This window comes from Pinus tabuliformis, chromosome 6 (genome assembly GCF_031772625.1).
Source record: "Pinus tabuliformis cultivar Carrire ecotype Pingquan chromosome 6, CPIR1, whole genome shotgun sequence".
NCBI classification, from domain to species: Eukaryota; Viridiplantae; Streptophyta; class Pinopsida; order Pinales; family Pinaceae; genus Pinus; species Pinus tabuliformis.
This window is the reverse complement of record NC_142292.1, coordinates 1,717,697,715-1,717,714,144: the sequence shown is the minus strand read 5'-3', so window position 1 is coordinate 1,717,714,144 and position 16,430 is coordinate 1,717,697,715. Positions and strand designations below refer to the sequence as shown.

The following is a 16,430-nucleotide window of genomic DNA, read 5'->3' as shown; positions in this document are numbered from 1 at the left end:
TGAGCCAACACATGATTCTGATTATGATTTAGATAGGAGTTTGATGGGACCATGGTAGAATCTTTAGCTAGCAATGTGATAATGTGGTCACATGTTGCAACTAAAATCATTGTACTGGAAAAAGTTGAGTTGACACCGCTGGTGAACGAAATACCGATAGGACCCTCAATAATTTCCGCTTTTACGTCATCTCTTAGCTAGGATTAGATTCTCTAGGAAGTCTATATAAGAAAGGGTCTGCAGAAGTTCAGGATCATCGCTTAACGGAGAACTCTGAGATCTCTTATTGTAATAAGCTTTATGTACTCTGCTTGTTTTTAATATTCGAAGCCTACTGGGCCGCCTATCTAAGGACAATTTCTGTATCCAAAAGAACCTTGAGCTGTAAGGCAAAGGCATTTTGAAGACCCGTGGAGAGAGGTCGTGTTGCGCGCGCATGTTCGATTGAGGAGAAGTCACCTATCTTAGATCTGCTGTTTAGGAAACTTCGAATTTAATCAGAAGTAAGTTTGAATGCACCAAAGCTTTATTCTATTGTCTGCTCGTCTTAATTATTAGTCTCTGTTGAATGGTCACCCCACCAATTTTTGTCTCCTAGATTACCGTTCAACAGAGACTAATAATTAAGATGAGCAGACAATAGAATAAAGCTTTGGTGCATTCGAACTTACTTCTGATTAAATTCGAAGTTTCCTAAACAGTAGATCTGAGATAGGTGACTTCTCCTCAACCGAACATGCGCACGCAACATGACCTCTCTCCACGGGTCTTCAAAACACCTTCGCCTTATAGCTCAAGGTTCTTTGGATACAGAAACTATCCTCAGACAGGCGGCCCAGTAGGCTTCGAATATTAAAAAACAAACAGAGTACATAAAGCTTATTACAATAAGAGATCTCAAAGTTCTCCGTCAAGCGATGATCCTGAACTTCTGCAGACCCTTTCTTATATAGACTTCCTAGCGAATCTAATCCTAGCCAAGAGATGACATAAAAGAGGAAATTATTGAGGGTCCTGTCGATATTTCTTTCATCGATGATGTCTACTCAACTTTTTAGAGTACAATGATTTTGGCTACAACATGTGACCACATTATCACATTGCCAGCGAAAGATTCTACCATGGTCCCATCGGACTCCTATTTGAATCATAATCAGAATCATGTGTTGGCTCGTACTGATCAAGGATCTTCTGGTAGTGGCGTTCTATCAGCCGGTTGTATTCTTCATCAATATCTGCTGTTGGGTCCTGAGCATCTGTCAAATCGTCTGGGAAAGTAGATGTTGTTGCTTTTCCTTTGGCATCTTCATCTAAAATTATTGTCCTCCTGGCTGTTGCTTTTGAAGATTCTCCCTTTTCCGTATTTGTTTTTATCTTGTGGAGGCCCAGTCGCTGAGGTGTGTACATGGCTTCTTGTTTCACTTGTTAAGAAAAGGTAGAGCACTGATCTCGATGTCTAGAAAAGAATCTTTAAAGACATTTATTACTGTGGGTGATCTCTGCATTGCCAATTCTATGCCATTTAAGAGTTCCCATTTAAAAATTTGGAACATATTAGTTGAACTCTCGATTGCATATGAAACCCATTGTTTACAATTATTACTCATAAAATATTTGTGTTGCCAGCCTAATTCGAAAATCATTGATGTACAGTTTCTTTTTGAAATCATCAAACTTATTATATGGATGACATTGTTATTCCAATTAGGTGAGATAACACTGATAGTTACCGAAGCCTTTTGATTAACCACAAATTTTAGTACTCGGGTTCTCCTTGTAAATCATCCATTTTTTGCAGAATCTGCAGTTTCTCTGCCAGCTTTAAATTTCCAAATTCATGGAACCAACCATCATGCTGCTTAATCATTTCTTCATTGTTGCTGGTCTCGATTTCTTCCATCCTTTCATAGCTGAAAACTTGTGCAAACGGATTTGGATCAATACTTTCTCTTAATCTGAGGCTATGAAAATGCCAAGGGGATGAGAAAGTTCTGAGATATTGCATCATCCGTTGAATACACTGAGATATCTTGGTAGTTGGCTTTTTTCTGCAGAAGCCCTCTTTTATCTCCTAATCAGCAAATCCTTCAAATATCTCGTATTGAGGAAAAGTATCATTTGCTGCATAATTCTCGTCAAACCTTTGTAAGAAAGAGGCTTCCAATTCTTCAAAAATGTCGGGAATTCTTAAAGATAAAATATATTTTTCTAATCAGGTTTTATAGGAATTTCTTCAAGATCTAGCAGTTTTTCTCCTGTAAAAATGCTAAAAGAGCAAAATCAAGTCCTCCAATGAGCTGATAAAAGTTTAAAATTTTCAGGGTCCAGATCATTTTGTTAGTGTATTCGCTAGACCATAGATCAGATAAACTTCTAAAAAATATCTTTACCTTCATATTAGGCAAAGGATATATCTTTACCAGTGTATCATCTAGGCCCAGAGAAGTACCTATATTCTTGGATTGCCATGCTTGGAATTTTCTTATCCAAGTATTTCTTCTCAATCTCATTCCAACAACCTTTTTGATTTCTTCTACAAGGTGGCTTGCATGTCCTTCAAATAGTCTGAATTTGTCAACAAATGTAGAAAAACTATCGTCCTGTGGACCTTTACCTGGAATGGTAAAACATGAACCTGGGATCCACTCAACTTCAAAATCAAACTGTTGGAACCAAATCTGCCAAGCAAGAATTCTTTCCTTTGCAATCTGTCTTGATATTTTGGCAGATATAAAATATTTGAAATTCTTGGAGTTTTTTCTGATTAAGAATTTTATGGGAGTAAGATATAACTCAAATCATTGTATCCCATTGAATATAGCCAATGTTTCTTTTTCGACTATGAAGTAATTCTTTTGACTGGGTGCAAATTCACTTGAAGCATAAGCACAAATTTTTTCTTCACCTTTCTCCCTTCATTCTAAAAGAACGGTTGCCCAAAAATGTAGAGAAGCATCAGTTTGGAGAATAAGAAAACCATCACCTGCTGGCTGAAGCTTTGGAAGTTGTTGGCATTCTACTTTCAATTGTTTGACTGCTGTTGTTGCTTCTTGTGAACATCCTTGTTTGAGATGTTTCCTGATCAGTGTTGTTTTCTTTGTCAGATTTGGGATATACTTGTGAAGATAATTCAGAACTCCTAAGAATCTTTGAATTGTTTTGGTATCCTTCAATTCATCTAGAAAATGTGTCAATTTGGTTAATACATGAGGTTGCATTTGAATTGCACCATTGACAACATTAATTCCCAAAAAATCAATACTATCTTGAAATAAAGACATCTTCCTTTCTGACAAAACTATACCATGCCGCTGAACTTCTTTTAGAAAAATTTCTAAATGCTCTAGATGGGTTTTTACATCTGGACTATGAATGAGGATATCGTCTACATATGTAACAATGAAATCATACTTGGCAAAAATAAAATCCATTCTTCACTGGAAGAATGCAGGAGCGTTTTTCAAACCGAAGGGAACAACCTTCCATTGATAAAATCTGGCTGGACAAATAAAAGCAGTTTTATGCCGGTCCTCTGGCTGAATCTGAATCTGATAATACCCAGACTTCATGTCAAATTTACTAAATACCTTGCTATGCTGAATTTTTTGCATTATAGTTTCTGGTCTTGGCAATGGATAGTTAAAGCTCTGAGTGATGGCATTGAGGGGTTTATATTTTATCACCATTCTAGGTTTTCCCCTAACTATCTCATAATGATTCCTTACCAGAAACGCTGAGCAAGCGTAATGAGACTCGCTTGGCTCAATGAGCTGTATCTGTAGCAATTCTTTTATCTGTTTCTTTATTTCCTGCTCATCTGAGGGAGTGCAGGGAATCAGCTTTCCCTTGACTCCATTGTCATGCAGGGTTATAATTTCTTGCATCGGACTTTCTATTTCCAAACACTGTTTTCCGAGCAACTTTTTAGAAGTCTTTTGTGGATATCATCTTGTTCTATAGACCAATTGGGATCTATGCATGCCAATTGTTTTGTTTTAGATTCTTCTCTTACTTCATAGAACTGCAGGACTTCCTGCCAATCATCAGAATACTTTAATGGCTTTCTGGCTCGTCCTCTTTTCTAGCTATTTTCATGTCTTGCTTCTGAGTTTGCAATAAACAACCTAGGGACAGAAATAGCTTTCTTTTTCAAATTGATAATCATCTTATCTTGGCTAATTGTCACTAGAAGCACAGAATTTGAAAATGGCATTCCCAACATTAGACTAGCTGAGGGATCAAAATGCTGTATTACAGAGATCTTAACTTGTATTAGGTCTCCTAGATTGCCTGGTAACTTTGACTACCATTTTCCTACCTTCTTAAAAAACATGACTTTTAGCCTCCTTATGTATATATAAGGTAATTTATATTTTAAAGCATGGTTTTTATGTTCTCTTGTAGTGGAAATATAATTTTTATCCTTTCTACTCTATAATTAATTATATTGTCTCACATAGCTATTTAGACTATGCTTCTACTCATTCGGTATCAGAGTATTGATCTGGTACTCATGCTCCTACTCATCCAGTACTAGTATTATCAGTCAAGTATTGATGCTCCTACTTATATGGCATCAACATTATCAATCCCGTACTCGTGCTCTCGTCTGGTACCTGTGTGTTTTCTTATCAACTACCCAACAACAATTACTCATGTTCCTGTTAACTCGTGTTCAACCGTGTACCTGCGCTCATCTGGCACGAACAAAAATGGTCCAATATCTGTGCTCATCCAGCACCAACAACAACAGACTACCATCTGAGCTCATCCAACACCAATCACCGTGATCCGAAAAAAATAATAGTAATCTTATACTCGTGTTCATCTGATATCGACGATCTAGCACCTGTGTTGATCTGATACTACCTATGTTAACCGTTTTGATCTGGTACTACCTACATTAGCTTTTTATTTGAGGTACTACCTATGTCAAATATATTATTCTGCTACTAGATCCTACTTTCCAAGTTCTGTGGTTGAGAAAACTTTTTTCGATGAGGTTGGAGAAATTTTTTGTCAAAGGCATCATCCTATTACCTCAAATTGAGATATGATTCTTCTTCATGCACTGCGTGTCATGAGGATGAAGCAAAATATGTAAAATGAGTTAAATTGTGTACTTTTGTAATGATTTGATCAGATCTATTAGCATTGTATGTAATCTCCATTTATCTATAAGAGAAGGCTCATAGATGATAGGTGGGAAGGATGGGATAATAGTGAATTTTATTTACTAAGACAAAAATTATTAAGAGAGACAGAGATACAAATTTTTATGCTAGAGACTTGATTTTGTAAGTTTTGTTTGAAATCAATAGTATGAGCAACAATTGATGAATTCGATGTGTTGGTGAATTCTTTAGCTCTGTAAGTTTCCTCATCTTTCCTTGGTAGCTCGGCAAGGGCCCATTTAAGCCATCAAGGCAATTTCTTATTATAGTTATTTTGCATATATTTTTGTTTATGTAGTGTTAAATATTTGATGTGATTTCAATCCTGTTACATATAAGTAATTTCTGAGTGACAATTCATTAGCTTTATGAATGCAAACTTTATTTCTTATGTTGCACATTTAATTGTTGATTGTTATTTTAAATATTAGGGAAGCTAATATCAGAGATCTCACCATTCACCTAAATGTTCTATTAGTGAAGACTCTTGCCATACATTTCCTGCATTAGAATGCATAGTTTCTTTTAGGACTAGTCCAGGTTGCTTTTTTTAATGTTTGAATGTAGTGAATTGATTTTAGTGTAGTGATTGAGATAAACTACTACAGGAAAAAAAAGTTAGATCCATTGTTTTGTTTCATGAGCTTGTAAATGGATGGACTTGTTACCTGAGAAAGAACCATTAGATTACATTTCTTATTAATATTTTATTTCTTAGTTTTGCTTTCAAATTGTGTGAGCAAGTTAGTATTGGTTTTGAATGATTTTTACCTAGGCTATACTCATTAGACATAGGAACTTATCTATTATCATCACATAATAAGAGTGTATCAACTCCACTGATTATGAATCCTTGGTTGATAATTTAATATTGTGGCTATATATCATTCATATAATTTCCCCAATATTTTTGGTGTCATTTCCAGGGAGCTGTAAATGGTAATAGGTGATGATTTATTTTTTTGATAATTTTTTAGTGATATTGGGGATTAGCTAAGGGCAAATAGAAGAAGGTAAGATGTGAGTGAAGAGCCACACATCCACTATGGTGGGGTTTCTCCAAAGTCTAATTGTATCTAATTGATTCTCTAGTTTCTTTTTCATATGCATAGAATTAAAGGTAGGATGTAAAGGCTCATTTTCCCTTATTTTTCTTTGCAAGTATGTTTTTCTTTAAATCAATTCATGAAGAGAAGAGAAGCCTAACTTGTGTGAACATATAACTTGGTGACAACAAGATCCTAGTAGCACGGTGGTGCTTTGAGTACGTGATTGGTTTGCTTGCATTTGTTTTAAGTGTGTTTTCTTCTTATTTATTTAGGATTTTTAATAAGAAATCCATACAATAATCCATGTACATAACAAGGATTAACAACCAGGAAAGCAGTATTCAAGGATGATCAAGATTTTTGGAGAACTCTCTCAAATAATAGTAGTAGTTGGGATATCTTCTTCTCAGGAAGAACAAATTTTGGCAGCAGTGAAGAACTTATATGCCTCTCCAGAAGTGATAGAGGAACAAAAAATCCATGAACCACATCCATAGGAAGATCTTCACCCTTGTCATATTGTCGAAGAAATTAAAGAATCATGGACCACATCCAATGGAGAGCAACCATTAGAACCTGAGATTGAAGAATTTTTGACATGCCTATCTATATATCCTCTAAGCACACAAGTGGATAGTCATCTCATAATAGAAGATCTGCATGGCATGGTAAAGGAGTATGTGACAAATGAGGCAAATAACGAGGTAAACCAAGTGCATTTTCATTTTGTTGAAAGTTGATTTCAAGCAATTGTAAGGCCATACCACTCTTTCATTCTTCCTTCTTGACATCATCATTAAAATAGCTGGTTCTTCATCCTCAGGTATGCATTGAAGATTATATTTTAAGCTTGAGTATGGATGAATTTTTACACCTATTACACATATGGTTACATTGGAAATACTCCTATACTTGAGGAGATGAATTTCTTTTTTATCAAGTAGAAGTAGGGTGATAAAAAAAATAAATAAATGTTGCATATAGTAGTTAGTTTAGTTATAACATATAGTGCACCATCTTTCTCATTTTCTTTCAATAAATAGGGATGTTAACAACTAAAAAGTAATTAGTTCAAAATAGGAGACCTATGTTCTTATTGCATATTTTCGTTGGGGTCTCTTTTAGCTACATATTGTTTTAATGGAGATTTCCACATAGTCTTATTTCCAAGTGAAACATGGTTCAACCATTACATTTATTTCCCACTTATTATTTCTTTTCAGTTAGATCTATTTCTAGTTTTTCTTTTTAATAAAGCAAGCTATGACCATTATGTTTGGAAATGTAGGTAAAGTTGGAAATGATTGCATAGAAACATCATCTAGTATTTCCTACCAATTGTTTAGTACCATGTTTTATCTAACTGATGTAGAGAATTCTGATACCAATTTTCTATTTTGCAAAGATGGAGCAAGATTCAAGGATCTTGTTCAGTTGTAATGCTTAAATACTCGAAGAATATTTTCAAAAGCAGCAAAGGCATCTTCATCAATGGAATAGAACACTTAGGGGAGTATTTGATGACATCTTTCCTTTTTTCCTTTAGTAATTAAAAAGGATGCATTCATGATTTCTCTGTTTTAAGACCACTATTTCACAAAGATGATACAAGCAATAATTTTCATAAAATTTTAATTGAAGGATAATTCCAAACTATTCATAGTTTCTATTTCCATTTTTTAATTTCATTTTTCTTATTCATATAGATTTCTGATTAACAATACAAAACAATTGCTCAAACTATAGTTACTGATATATACAAAGGGGATTAAAACAAAGATAAGAGATCCATACAATGATACCGATGAAAAATAAACTTGAATACTATAACCATAACACCAAAGCCTGATCTCCGAGCATATTTATTAAGCCTTTTTTTTTTTTTTGTAAGGTTCAGCGAGGCTTTAAATTAATAAAATACAAATAGAATACATGATGCAGAGTGGGAGTCGATGGGACCTCCCTGTGTCTGCCTTTGAAAAGCTAGCAGGTCTAGTCTCTGCTTTCATTCTCTCCTCTCTCTTTTTTTTTTGTGTGGATCTCTTACAGCTTAGATAGATGTCAGTGAAAGGATATTTGGAAGAATCCACGTAACCTGGATTTCGCTAAGCTTGCTGGTCTGCCCTGTTTATGGTATAGAATTTCTCTCTGAGTTCCCCCTCCTTCAGGTCTTGCCAGAGGATATGATAGTCTTCACCGTTGGACTGAACGCTCGCATTGGCTATGGTGTCGGCAAACTTGTTTGCAGTTCTTATGACTGCTTGAAAGGTGATGCCTTGAATGTTGGTGAGATGGACTTGCAGATCCTTCAGAATTTCCGAGAGCCTCTAGCTGGGTGTGATCTTGTCCACCTGCTTGCCATTTTGAAGTTCCCTCATCATCTTGATGATTATCTCCGAGTCTCCTTCCACTATCAGCGGTAAGAATTTGTATTGGTCAGCCAGGGTGATGCCTTTGATGAGAGCAATCAGTTCTGCAACGTTATTGGTGTTATTTCCCAAATTGCCATGGTAGATGAGCTGGATGTTCCCCAGATGGTCCCTGATTGCTCCGCCATACCCGAATTTTCCCGGGTTGTGCTTTGACGCACCATCGAAGTTTAGTTTGAACGCTAGAAATGGTGGTGTTCCCCATTTGTCCCGCTTCACCCCTTGCGTGGTCTGGTTCCTGCCTGTGTGATTAGTCCGGGCTTGGATTTTGAGGATTTGGATAATCTTATGGTCCTTTGGAGACAGGTTCCCCTCTTGCTGCTTTATATCCATGGCGTGGATTGTTTCTGTTATTAACTGCCTTGATTTTTCCATTAACCTATCCACTGTCATCGCAGAGTTTTTAAATATTCGAGCATTGCGCTCTTTCCATAGGATCCAGACCACAGCTCCCGGAATAAGGTTCCATGCTCTGTTGATCAGATTATTGTTGGACATGGTTATTCGCCAATTACTCAAGGTAAGACCGATCGAGTCTCTATTTCTGTCGGTTTGCCTGAAGATAAAAGCCATATCATCCCACAGCGCGCAGGTTATGGGGCATGTATTGAGAATGTGGTTGAGCGTTTCATTTTCATTCTCGCAAAGGGCGCATCTGGAGGGTCCGATGAAGCCCCGTCGCTGTAGATTGTCCCATGTGAGTGCTCTGTTGTGCATGACGAGCCAGGAGAACAGAGTTATTTTGGGCCAATTGCCTTTGTTCCATAGGGCATGCCATCTGGGGTCTGGTTGCCAGTCTAGTGAAGCAGCGCTAATTTTATATGCTTCCTTTAGATTGAAAGTTTCTTTTGAATTGTTTCCCCATCACAGGATGTCTTCCCTGGTTGAGGTGAGGATTCTACGTTGTTCTAGCTGCTGAAGGAGCTGTTCGATGTTTCCATTGTTGTTTTGGGTTGGCCATTGATCTTTGGCTAGCCATTTTTGCCAGGTTGTGGGCACTGTTTGAAGTTGCCAGTAATTTGCTACCTTTATTAGCCCTGCCCTTTGCATTTCATTTTTGAGTGTAGTCCAATCTGGGTGGTCCAAGGGATGGAGTTACTGCCAGGAATCCTCCCAAAATAGGGCAGTGTTGCCTTGGTGCACTTCCCAGAAGCAATGCTGTTGAACTATGTGTCGATTTTCCCATACTTTGTTCCAGAGGGGAGAGCCTTCAGTGTTGCCTATGAGTCTGATGAGATCTTTGTCCTGTATTTGATTTGCGTACTTTGCTTTCCACAATGTTCCCCAGAGGGAATTAGGATTCTCTACCCATCTCCACCATATTTTTGCTGCAATAGCCTTGCTAAGGATTTCAGGATCTCTTAGGCCTAGAACTCCTGCCAGCTTTGGTTTGCAAATGTATGTCCATTTGAGGAGGGCCCATTTGCGCTTCTTTGAATCTCCATTCCAGAGGAAGGACCGCTGGATGTTTCGAATGGATTTGTAGACTGATTTGGGCGCTGCAAGGGCTGAGAGCATATAGGCCGGCATTGTTTGAAGCACTGATTTCACCAGTACCATTTTGCTGGCCATGTTTAGGGCTCAATGAGTCCATCTGCTTAGTCTGGATTTCATTTTGTTGAGGAGATCTTCCCAATTTACAGCTTTGGGGGCGTATTCTGAGAGAGGTATGCCAAGGTATTTGGTTGGAAGGGAGTTCCTCTGAATATTGAGAATATTGCTGAGATTTCTCTGCACAGGAAGAGAAGTGTTGAAGAAAAATAATTTGGATTTAACCAGATTGATCTCCATACCTGAGGCTTCCGTGAAAGTATTTAGCACCTTGTTGAAGGTTCGAGCTTCCTTCACTATGGGGGCTCCCATCAGCATTTTATCGTCAACAAATTGCTGATGCGTCACTGTAGGTCCCTGCTGCACCGCTTTGATGCCTTTGAGCTGATTTTTTTGAACCGCTTGGGATAGGGATCTTCCTAGGCCCTCTGCCATGATGAAAAAGAGAAAATATGACAAAGGATCCCCTTGTTGTATGCCTCTAGATGGTCTGAATGGTTGTAAGGGGCCTCCGTTCAACATTATTGAGAAGAAGGCTCCTGAGACCATTTCTATTACCCATTTTATCCAAATCTGACTAAAGCCGAATGCCTTGAGGATTTCTCTGATATATGTCCAGCTGATTTTGTCAAAGGCCTTGGAGAGGTCAAGTTGAATGAGCATGGCCGGGATTTTTCGAGATTTTATAGAATGCAGCACTGCCTGGTTGAGAATGATGCTGTCAGTTATCTATCTTCCTTCAACATATCCAGACTGCTCATGAGAAATGATTGAGGGAAGGATGGGTTTAATTCTGGTGGCCATCAATTTTTAGAGGATTTTATAGATGACGTTGCAAAGTGCTATAGGTCTGAATTTGTCAGGAGAATCAGCATGATTAGATTTGGGGATGAGGGTGAGGAAGGTAGCATTGATAACTGGCAGCACTCTCTTGGTTTTGTGGAAGTTCTTTATCAGATTGATAAGGTCAGCTTTGATAATGTGCCAGCAGGCTTTGAAGAATTCTATTGTAAAGCCATCTGGTCTAGGGGCTTTGTCAGAGGCCATGGTGAATACGACATCTTCGATCTCCTGCTCAGTGAATTCTCTTAAGAGGAGGGAGTTTTTCTCCTCTGTTACTAGGGGGGGAATAGCACTGGTGATTTTGTTGATAGCTTGGGTTCTATCTTGATTGGGCTCAGAGAGCAATGATTGAAAGTATAGATTTAGCTCTAATCCTATTTGCTCTCTGGTTGAGACTTTGGCACCATCATCCTTTTTGAGAGATAGAATGCGATTGATGGCTCTGTGCTGGATGGTTGATTTATGGAAGAAGCTTGTGTTTCGCTCCCCATGCTTTAGCCACTGCACCCACGATTTTTGTTTCCATAGAAACTCTTCTTGTCTTAACCTTTCTTCCCATTGCTTTTGGAGGTTTGATTCCTGAGCTAGTCTGTCCTCGTTAGGCCCATCCTTGATCATTGATTGCTGGAGGTCTACCATTTTTTCCTCTAGCTCTTTTTTGGCTTGAAAAATGTTACCAAAAGTGTTATTGTTCCAGTATTTGAGCTTTGTTTTAGTGCTCTTGAGCTTCTGCTGAAATATGTACTTGATGTTGTCGCTCTTAACAGAGGTTTGGGTCCACCAACTTTGTATATTTTGCATGAAGGTTGGGTGGTCTGTCCAGAATTTTTCGAACCTAAAAGGGCGGTTTTGGGGCTTTATCATATTGGTGAAGTGCAGCTGAACTGGCCAGTGATCTGAACCACCAATGGGCAGAATGTTGGCTTCCATGTCTAGATTCTGGAGCATGATGGATTCCGATATGAGGAACCTATCGAGCCTTGATGCGACCTGTCGATTTCCCCCCTGCTTATTATTCCATGTGTGTAGACCATTGACTGTGGGAACATCAATGAGTTTAGATGCTGCTATGAAAGTGGTGAAAGCTTCCGCATCTCTATCTAATCTTCTTAGACCCCCTTTCTTCTCCGCTAGGTTGGTGATCATGTTGAAATCTCCACCTAGGATCCAGTGGTTGGCCCCATGGTGATTTCTGATTTCGTTCAAGTCTTCCAGCATCTTGAGCTTCTCCTGAATTCGCTGAGGTCCATACACATTGGTGATGCATATCGTTTGTTGGGACTCTGGCATGTTGAAGATCACTGATAATGAATGCTTTGTGGATAGTGCATTCTGCAGAAAGAACTTGCTTTTGTTCCAGAATATTAGGAGCCCTCCTACTTGCCCAATGGCTTCTGTGCTTGTGCATTGGAAGCCTTTTGTAAATAGCTTCTTGAGCGTTTCTATGCCGTTGGCTGAGCATTTGGATTCTTGTAGTAGGACCAGGTCTGGAGATTGCGTGAAATGACGGTTTTTAAGGATTCGTCTTTTGGAGGGGCCATTCAGCCCTCTGATGTTCCATGTTGTTATCTTCATTGAGAAACCATTGGTGTTGCTAGGACCAGGGCCCTCATCCTTCCTTCATTTATTAAGCACCTGCCAAGTTCTTGTAATTGTTGCTTTGTCGATTTTCTTCCCCGTTTTCTTCCTGGACCTTTCGGCTTGTATTGGTCTAGGTCTAGGTTTGCTTGGATGCCTATTTGACTGCTTTCTCCCCATTTTTTTTTAGCTGCATTCTGATTTAGATATTCTAACTGCAAGTATGCCATCTCAATTTTCTCCAGGTGTTCCTGGGGGATGGCGTTCACCCCCTCTTTGGACCATTGCTCATTGACCTCCTGGAGGTCCAGGTCACCCATAATTTCTTCCAGAGGATTGGTGGGAGCGGTTGAGGGCCTCAGATTTGGCTGAGTTTCTGTGCCAGGAGGGGTATGTAGAGGAGCAAGGCTTGTATCGCTATGGTCTGAGTTGGGTTGCAGGACTTGAAGCTGCTCCTCGAAATGGGAATGGTCTGGGCTAGGGGTGGAGGTGGATGAAGGGTTGGATGGTTGCAGCTGCCCGGGTGGATCTTGAGCTGGGGGGGCTTGGGATTTCAGCGGGTTTTCGAAAGGATCATGGTTGATTAGAACTTCAAAGCTATTTTGATGAGTGAGGAATGGATTGGTGGGGTTTTCCATAGGATTTTTCCCTTTCTGCTTTCTGCTCTTCCTGGTGACAGGGATAAAATTAGGGGATGGGTTGTCTGCTTTATCCGATTGGGGTTGAGAAGGGGGTTGATTTAGAGGGCATCCATGACTAAGATGTCCATGCTATCGGCATTTCCTGCATCTAAAAGGGATATTCTCATAGTCGATGGACTGCTTCCACTGAATACCTTTGTGGATCAGAGCAATATAACCTGGGAGAGGTCCTGAGACATCCATATAAACACATATTCTAGCATAGGTAGTGTATTTACTTTGAGATGTGAGATCTGAAGTTTTGATGAAGACACCTAGCTTGTTCCCAATGGCTTCCTGGATTCGCTCATTCCAATAGTCCACCGGCAAGGAGTATAGCCGGAGCCAGACTGGAACTTTTGTGAAGTTTTCTTGCTCTGGAACAAAGTTTGGCTTCCAGTACGTTATGTAGAGTCCTGCCGAGTTGTAGAAGTACGGGCCTCCTTCGAAGGTTCGATCTCTGTCTTCCCTGTGGGTGAAGATGACCGTGAAGAAATTCCTTGCTCCTAACTGTAGTTCATAGTTCCCTTTGGGTTTCCGTTTCTGGTTTATCCACCAGCATAGAGCTTTTTCATTGAGTCTCACTCCCATGAAGTGACAGATCAGGGCATGTTTGCTCATGTGATCTCTGTATTCTTCAATCCATGGGTCTTCGATGATTAATGATGGGGTTTCCTCCGCTATCGGTTTGCAGGGGGATGATCTTGTTGCTCCGCTTTGGGTTGGGAGGCTTTTCTCAGCCATAGGTCCATTGGCTGTTGAGGCATAGGTTGTCGTCGGTTCTTTGCCTCTATCCCTAGATCGGGAGGCGGATGATGTAAAGGCAAGCTCAGGAGGTAGGCTGCCAAAAACGAAAGGGCCGAAGTCTGGGGGGTCGATCCCCCCCCCGAAGGTTTCCATCGAGCACTACTTCTAGGGTTTGGTTGCAGAGCGTTGCAGACCAGTGATCCCTCTTATCCCATTCTCAAGCTATAGCATATTTATTAAGCCTTGCAAGAGAGTTAATGAAATATTTGTTCATAGTGGAACACTACTTTAAAAGTGAAATCATACATGAAAACTATGACTAGTAGGACTTTAGGTGTCTTTTGGTTATTCTTTGGTTAGCCTCATCCATCTCACATTAAAAATGGCTCATTCATGCTCTGTCCTCTAAGTACCTGTAAGTACCTTATGCGTCTAAGACATTATGCATGTAATCTAAGTCACTCTGAAATGTATCATCGTAAGCCTTTAAGGGGATTTCTGAAGCCGCTCCCCCATCTACCAATTGCAAAAGAAATGTTCATAGGCTAAACCTAAAATGGTAGGAAACATGGAACTAGAGCCTTCAATGTAAAATAGGTTTAAGAGGTAAACCCGTCGAGGCTATGGACACCCGTTGGAAGTGGGTACTGACTTGTGATACCACTAGGCAAACCCATCGGGGCTATGAATGCTCATAGGAAATGTGGCACTCTTCCTAAAGAATTGCCATCAAAACGAAGGATTTTGTCTACACGTATGATGGTTACTCTATAGTGTTACAATAGAAAGGAAGCATGTGTGGATGAAGTCAAGGGTAGAACCCAAATCCATAAATTTGTTGTTGAAGAATGGCCTTAAGGTAACCTTGAGTCCGCTATCATTAATTTTTCATACCATATATAAGATTTAATTGTCTTATAAGTGGGACCTATGATCACAAAGAAGTAATAAAAATCAATTGCAAAGCTTATCTATAACACTTGGATGACTATAAGACTTTGGGATTTGGTTAGTAATAACTAATTTTCACCAGTTCATCATTTGTTGTGATCATAAAAATCCTCCTACACATAAAGAAGGAGAGCACCTTAAATTTATAAAATATTTCTTTCTTGAGCATAAAAATGATAAACATTGATGATGAAATATTATGTAATTAGTAATTAGTAATTTCTTTTATTCTTGGTGTTAATTTAGCATCATTTTAATAAGTCTGAGATGAATTATTTTTGCTTAGTATTTCATTAGCTCCATTATTTTTTTCAGGTTCCTTTGTACTAAGTCATCTCAACAACCCTCCTCACCTCTTCAGTACCTTACCTTGCCTGCATGAGAACATGCCAAACCTCAGGCATGGGAGAGTGGTTACTGGGATTGTTTTCAACGTATTCATTTTATTATTTTAAGCTTCCTTCAGCATATCATATTGGAACTCATCAACATAGATTCTTCCAGATAATTTAGGACCCACAACCTTATTTTGCCTCATTTTCTGACACTTACACTGAAATTTCAAAGTTCCTATACTAGTGTGTTGTTTGTAGTTTTCCCAGCAGAAAAAATTCACATGCAACATTAGTAATCGCTAGTACCTACTCTAGCTTGACCCTCAGAACATGCTAATCTACAAGGAGAAGCCTACAAGATTCCAATTTAAAGAATATGCACTTGGGTATCTTATGAAACTTCATTTGGTACTGCAAATAAGTTTATGTGTGCATCTAGTACTAAAAAACAATTTTAATCCGGTACTAAAAATATTTCATGCATAATCCGGTAATATAGGTATGAGGTTAGTATTTTTTTTTCTTCTATTAAGATTCATATTCATCATGTGATGAATATACAATTATCCTTATAAGAATTTTTTTTTTTAAATCCCCTATCCTAATCCTAAAGTACTTACCTTCATTCCCTGGTTGTTCCAAGAAAAAATCCCTTTTAATATGATTAAATGGGATGATTATGAGTGTGATTGAGCGAATGCTAATCATAATTCGAAGCAGATGTGTTATATGTTGAATGCCTCATGATAGTGATTCTACCTCTGTGGGTTGTTTAAACAATAATTTTACCACTACTCCATAACCATACGCTGAATGATTGTGATGAATGATCAACGAAACCTTGACATTGACCATCCTGTACCAATGTACTGGTCCAATCAACCATGATCTCTCCACTATATCTAACCTGCACTTGAATGAATTTGTCATCATTAACCAAGATAAACATCTAAATCAGCTTTGTATACAATGTATCCCCATCATCCCATATGAGCTCGCCTAGTAATTATGGAAACAATGTCATTATTTCCATTCCTTTTCAAATTATAAATGCTCCTCGATGGCTTCACCATCCAAATGAACATCATTTCTC

General features: G+C 38.7%; 2 protein-coding genes across 2 annotated transcripts; both read right to left on the bottom strand.

The window, feature by feature from the left end:
- Window positions 1–8,550: 8,550 nt before the first annotated feature.
- Window positions 8,551–9,150, bottom strand: LOC149265647 (uncharacterized). Its single transcript, XM_089405497.1, has one exon. It carries the CDS (start codon window positions 9,148–9,150, stop codon window positions 8,551–8,553), a length of 600 nt encoding a protein of 199 aa, XP_089261623.1.
- Window positions 9,151–13,394: 4,244 nt separating this feature from the next.
- LOC149265646 (uncharacterized) lies at window positions 13,395–14,048 on the bottom strand. The gene has a single exon (XM_089405469.1). The coding sequence runs from the start codon at window positions 14,046–14,048 to the stop codon at window positions 13,395–13,397; it is 654 nt and encodes a 217-aa protein (XP_089261595.1).
- Window positions 14,049–16,430: the final 2,382 nt, after the last annotated feature.